The 5,868-nt window shown below is 47.2% G+C and overlaps 1 protein-coding gene across 1 annotated transcript in view; it reads right to left on the reverse strand.

The window, feature by feature from the left end:
- The window catches only part of LOC119581226 (neuroligin-3-like), a 2,480-nt gene extending 169 nt beyond the window's left edge, over positions 1–2,311 (reverse strand). Inside the window, exons 1-6 of the mRNA XM_037929623.1 lie at positions 2,224–2,311; positions 1,894–2,072; positions 1,358–1,508; positions 916–1,072; positions 395–509; positions 1–104 (exon numbers count right to left, since the gene is read on the reverse strand). The exon at positions 1–104 is cut by the window's left edge and continues 169 nt beyond it. Coding sequence (XP_037785551.1) covers positions 1–104; positions 395–509; positions 916–1,072; positions 1,358–1,508; positions 1,894–2,072; positions 2,224–2,311 — 794 coding nt within the window. The remainder of the gene's footprint in view (positions 105–394; positions 510–915; positions 1,073–1,357; positions 1,509–1,893; positions 2,073–2,223) is intronic.
- Positions 2,312–5,868: the final 3,557 nt, after the last annotated feature.

The following is a 5,868-nucleotide window of genomic DNA, read 5'->3' on the forward strand; positions in this document are numbered from 1 at the left end:
TCATCCTGGGTTGGACGTGGTGAGGATTTCTTATCCGAGATGATACGTTCAGGATGGAGGATTTTGTTCACTTTCGTCGGCAGAGAAGCGTGGAAATCCCGCACCTGAGGAAAGGAAATGTCAAAATTAGGGAATGTGAAAGCTCATGAATGGATTTTCGGATAGGTTGGTAATAGTATCTATACATGAATATAAAACTGCCTATCCAAAAACATTCAGTAGGTTTTCAAATGTCCTAGAGGTTTAATCTGGATTTTTAAGTTGACATTATTCATTCATTCAACTCCTAATGGATTAGTTACAATATCTGTATCATTACATAGGCAATGCATAATTCAGCAGATAGATAACAGTGCATGAAATTCTGGCTAATCATGTAAACGAGCTCATTTACCTCCTGTCGCTGGTCGGCCTCCATGATGGGCGAGGGCTTGAGGGCGAGGTAGCGGAGGTCGTCCTCGGTCGCCGCCTCCCACTTGAACCCTAGGGAATCGTCGGGGGTCGGATTGCTGAACGGGGAAGGGGGGGGTGCTTAGGTGATGTAATTATATAAGTATTTCTTTATTTGTACAGAACTGTAAAAACATATATATTTGTACAAACATGTAATGACATAAACTTCTGAGTAGAGGCAATACTATCCTAAATGCTAATCCCTTATTGTTCCTTCATAATAGATACACATTCAGAACACTTAAACCTTTATGTATATTTTGTCGGTAATGGTTTGTTGGAATTATATTTATTGGGTAACATGTCACAGGGCTTTGTGCCCGGGGGGCAATGCGGTTAATTCACAGTTGGGAAATAATAAGTTGAAAAATAGTATGTAGTATCACTGGTCTATTTTCCAATAAAACACTCATACACATTTCAAAGGCCTGTTACACACACACACACACACGCAATAGTCACCCCGTAGCAGCGAAGTTGGTCCACAGAGTCGTGACGACGTCCCTGAGGCGGAGGTCGTCTTGGCTCCGCAGGTCCGTGGGACGGCCGGCCAGGTGGTCGGGGGCGAGGAGCGGACCGCCGGCGAACAGGTAGTACAGGTCGTCAGCGTGAGGAATCCCTGAGGAAGTTGAGAAAAAAGAAAGATATTTTTATCCAAACTTCTTTCATATATTATGTCAAATTGGGCTAACATACACTTGGAAATTATAGTCAGTGTATTCTGAAAGGTATAAAGAGAAAGAAAAAATAGATCTGGTCTCTTTCCCAGCAAAAGGAAAATCAGAGAAATAAATCACAAAGACATTAAAGGATATATCTTTAATTAATTACCATGCTTGTATACATCCACAATATTTACAAGACAGAAAGTGCGAATGTAAAAACCAATTTCCAAACAACTCACAGTGACGCCCTTTGTCTGTCTCTAAGAAATCTCCAAAAGACAATTCAGCTCGGTGCTTGAGCTCGTAGCGGTAGGTTTCAATGCCAGGAACCCGTGCATGGTAGAGGGTCGTCAGGTCATTTGGTATCACGAAAGTGTAGTCAGTATACAGCTAGAGATTGGAGCTTTGGTTATATAATAGACAAAGCTTAGTGTTGTGACCTTTCGTAAGTATTTAAGGCCATAGTTCCTAAGTTACTAATAGCAGTGGTGAGCATGAGGGGCACACTTGTGCATAGTTTCCAAAAGCAAGACTTGTCAGTATACAACAATGTTTTATTTACGTCAAAACATTCAAAATCAAATCAGTTTGAGAATAAATATCGTAGGTAAGGAATTCAGATTACAATACAAACGAGAATGAAATTGTCAAAGGTCAAAAGTCAAACCAAGTTGAATAGAAGATGATGAGAAACGAGTACATGGTGAGGCAGGAGGAATTATAATTAGGTTATAAGCAAACTTCATGAGCAGAGGGAAAAAAAAAGCTTGATTACCCGTGTGAGATCTTCCATACGGTCTAGATCGAAGGTCAAGTCGCCGAGATAGTGGTGGTAAACCCTGGTGCTAAACTCGATGGGATCTGGGACTTCGGGTCCGACCATGATGCTAACTGGGCCGACGACTGAGAAGTTCTCTCGCAAGGCATCTAGCTGGTCTTCGCGGAGTAACAAGGCTGTATTGAAGGTGAAAATACTAGACTGTTCAAGAGTAATGTTTCTGTAGAATCTTTCAACTAAATTTGTCATCATTTTCAACTGGGTTTAGCCCTTGAATTCCCTACTTGTACAGCCTGATATGTGTAAAATAGCAGAGGGAAAACTAACATTGTGTTACAATGGCTCCATCGTCTCTTGTGATCCCCCTAGATTCCCCCCATGGGGGAACTCCCCGTTCGATCAGCGCGCGGGTCATCGGGCAGGAAATCACCATCAATGCGAGGAGCAGTTACCATTGGCAAGACGAACCATTTCTGAGGCAACACATCATAAACTTGTTATGTTACATGTTATGGGCAGTGATTGATTAAGGAATACGCCTTTTTAAAGCAGCCATTCATTATAATTCATTTCAGAGTATCTTTGGCTTACCAATAAATCCTGGAAGCTGGCAGCCAACCTGCGGCCATCCGTCTGCTGGAGACAGGTAAGAATCTTCTGACTACTGAGGCCTTCGCCGCAGCCGAGATTTGTCATTCCTCTCCCAAAGATTTATTTTTTTCCCCGGGGGTGACCCACGTGCCAAGGGGCCGGGCCCCCCAACTGCATGATGACCCAAGAAGGGCCAAATGCACAAAAAAAAAATTAAAATGTTAGCTGTAAAAAGGGTCTGTAACCTAATGTTTTTGTGAGTTGACATCACATTTAAAAACAATGCCTTTGTCCAAATACCTAAACACCAGGGTTTTTACAGCCTATACACATGTGATGCCCTTCTGTCAAGACTGGTAAAGGGACGGGTCAAGATTCTAACTCTGGAAAAAAATTTGCAATTCATTATTTATTTCGCGTCCGTGTATATAGGGTTTTTTCATATTCTTATAGAAGTTTGTCTTAAACTACCGGGTTTTTGTTGCTATATTTGGGAGTTGGCGTAGTTTAAAATTAAAAAAAAAAATGCCTTTCTCTTTTTCTTTTTTGAACATACATTTGCGTCATGAAATAACTTGTAATAATGGTTTTCTTTTCTTTCCCCCAAACGTGCCATACTGAAAAGGATTTTTTTCCCACTTCATCTGCAGTGGTTTCTCTCTGGGGTAGTCAGGTAGACAGGTGAAAGATATGTTTGTTTTTTTCTGATTTTGACTTGATCCCGATTTAGACAAAGATGGATTTGCATTCCCACAAAAACTCCTCATCACATCAAGGGGGTACGCCGCGGGGGGGCATGGCCGCATCCCCCTTCGCTTCCCTAGGGATCCCCAGGGGAGTCTCCCGGCAGGCACTGGCCCTCTCTAAATTTTTCGCACAGGTCTCGTGGGCCCAGCCCTGATCTCCTAGGTCTCCCACAGGTCTCCTCCCCAGGGGTTTTCTCGCGGGGGGCAAACCCGATGGGAGGGGCGTCAAAAGGGAAACGGCTAGGTGGCCAATGCCTGATTGGCGACCCCGATTATACAAGTAAAAAGGTTTCCCTGCCAGTCTCCCGGGGGTAACCCCGTTGGCCGGGTTTCCCGCCATGATCCCGGCGGAAAGGGACTTTTTAAAGGCTCAAACGAGACCCAAAAACCTGGGTGCATCCAGGTTTCACGTCCATAAGCAAAAATGGCAGTATCAAGGCCTTTAAGCTGAGCGGTCCCCTTCTGCTAGGTAAACCCAAAAATCTCCAAAAGCCTTGTTGATGAGTTCATGGGCTCCTGTTCCGACCAATCCTCCTGACTTCCTGGTCGACACCCAGAGATTGGCTACCCTACCAAAAGGGATGTAAAACTTTCTGTAAATTTAACGTCCTCGCCCCAAGCATGGTCGCTGAAACGGTTCCCCTAAAAGGCCCCCCAAATCCTGAATCTTGCTTGGTCCTGGAACCTCAGACCTAGGGGCTTGCCTCATTGCTAAAAGCATCAAAGCCCCAAAGTGACTCCCGACTCATAGGATGGGAAAATCTCGGCAAAAATCAAAGGGCTAGACCTTAATATTTCCTAGGTTGCTCCCATGACTTTGGGGAAACTCTGCCATTTCCTCCCTACAAGTGTTAAAAGTGTTGGTGCAAAACACGCCTTGCCTCAACCCCCGAATTAACGGGAAAAAGGGTTTGACATACCCCCCAACTTTACGCACTTCATACCATAAGAGGGTTTTTATCGGCCATATCGGCCGGAATTCCCCCAGCCTCAGGTTCCTAGCGATTTCCCTATCACCGGTCAAAAGCCTTCTTTAGGGCGATGTGGCGGAGCCCCCCGACCAAAATCAGCGGCGTTCCCAATTACTCGATGCGCTAGTATCGGGGTTTTTGGGACTTGCCAGGATAAATCCAGATACCGCTCTCTGATGCCTCAGTAGGTGGTTGGGATCCATTTCGAAGAATGTGGGAGAGAAACCTCCTGGGATTTGAGCAGTGTAATGCCACGGTGTTGCTACAAACCCAAACGATCCCCTTTTTCCCCTTTCCCGAGGGGTGACCACGCCCCCCCGGTCAGGGGGTGGTACAGACTGCCGGCAGTCAGGCTGTATGCAGGCCCCGAGCCCTAGGGTTCACCCCCGCTTTTTGCTTCACGGGATTCACATTTCCTGCAGCTTTCCCACTCTTCACTTGGAAAATTTCCCTCCTAACCTCGTTTTTGGGGAGGTTCCTCGCTGAGGGTGGGTCCGCCCAAGGCACGCGCTCGCTTGCATCCAGCTAACTGTTTGGGGGGGCCACCCGGGACAACTGTTCAAATACTCAGCCCAAAAGTTACGAACCCCCACATGATTGAGGATCCTTCCCTCCCTATCGGACGCAGTCACTGTGAGGGGGGCTTTAGGGTCTTTTCTCAGGGTTGGGAGGCGGGCGAAATCATTTTCCAAGAAAAAGGCCTTCGACCTCCCCAGCAAAATTCCTGAGAAACTGTTCCTTGTCCCTTCTCCCGTGTCCCGGCCCCACGCACCCTGGAACGACGCAAGACTTGATTCCCATTCACGAGCCTTGCGCACCTTCAGTGGGGCCCCTAAGTCTCCAGGGAGATGGAAATTTTGCCCTTGCCTTGGGCATCGCCCAAAGGTGGGTTTTCGCCTCCGGGGGCCGGGGGGACGAGTAAGTCTTGTTCCAATCCCCCCCGCATTTGCCCTCCCAGGGGAACCCCAGCCCGCCTACTTTCTGGGGGGGAAGGCAACACCCCTCACCCGCATTTCCTTTTTTTAAAAAAGTTGCCAGAGGGTCTTTGGGGGGGAGGACTGGGAAGGCCCCTTCCCCCGAGCCGCCCCATTTTCCCCAGGGTGGGTAGGGGGGAGAGTTTGGGATGAAACCAGAGCGTGTCCACACGCGGTGGGCCAAAATCCTACCTCTGGGGGCCTCCTGCTGCTCCGAGATCCCCCACAGATTTTGCCTGGGGCCCAAGGTGCCCATTCCTTGGGGGGTAGAGGAGGCACTGCAGAAGTTTTGATGGAGGGCTGTGACCTGGCAGGGGGATTTATGCAAAGTGCCCCTTTTTTCCAAAAAAAAAAACTATAATTCATAATATTTCCTCAGTTCCACATTGCCCGTTATATTCTATCCGTCACTAAAGGGGCAATTTATAACAGTCTTATAACTTCGTATAAAAGACTGCTTTTCCTGATAGAAGCATTTATTCTCTTGTTGGTCATTACTGCTGTTTTTATGATTATGAATAATACTTTATCTGAATGTGTGAAGGGGCTGTGATGACCTTTACCTTTACCCTTTTTACTTGGGGGAAGCATGTGCAGGGGGCCCCAGGCGCCCCCCCCCGCCCCCCCGAAATGGGACCCCGTCGGCTCGCCCCCGAAGGTGGATGTTGTCCTGCCCCAGCGGAGGGGCCT

Source organism: Penaeus monodon, chromosome 14 (assembly GCF_015228065.2).
Source record: "Penaeus monodon isolate SGIC_2016 chromosome 14, NSTDA_Pmon_1, whole genome shotgun sequence".
Taxonomy (NCBI): domain Eukaryota; kingdom Metazoa; phylum Arthropoda; class Malacostraca; order Decapoda; family Penaeidae; genus Penaeus; species Penaeus monodon.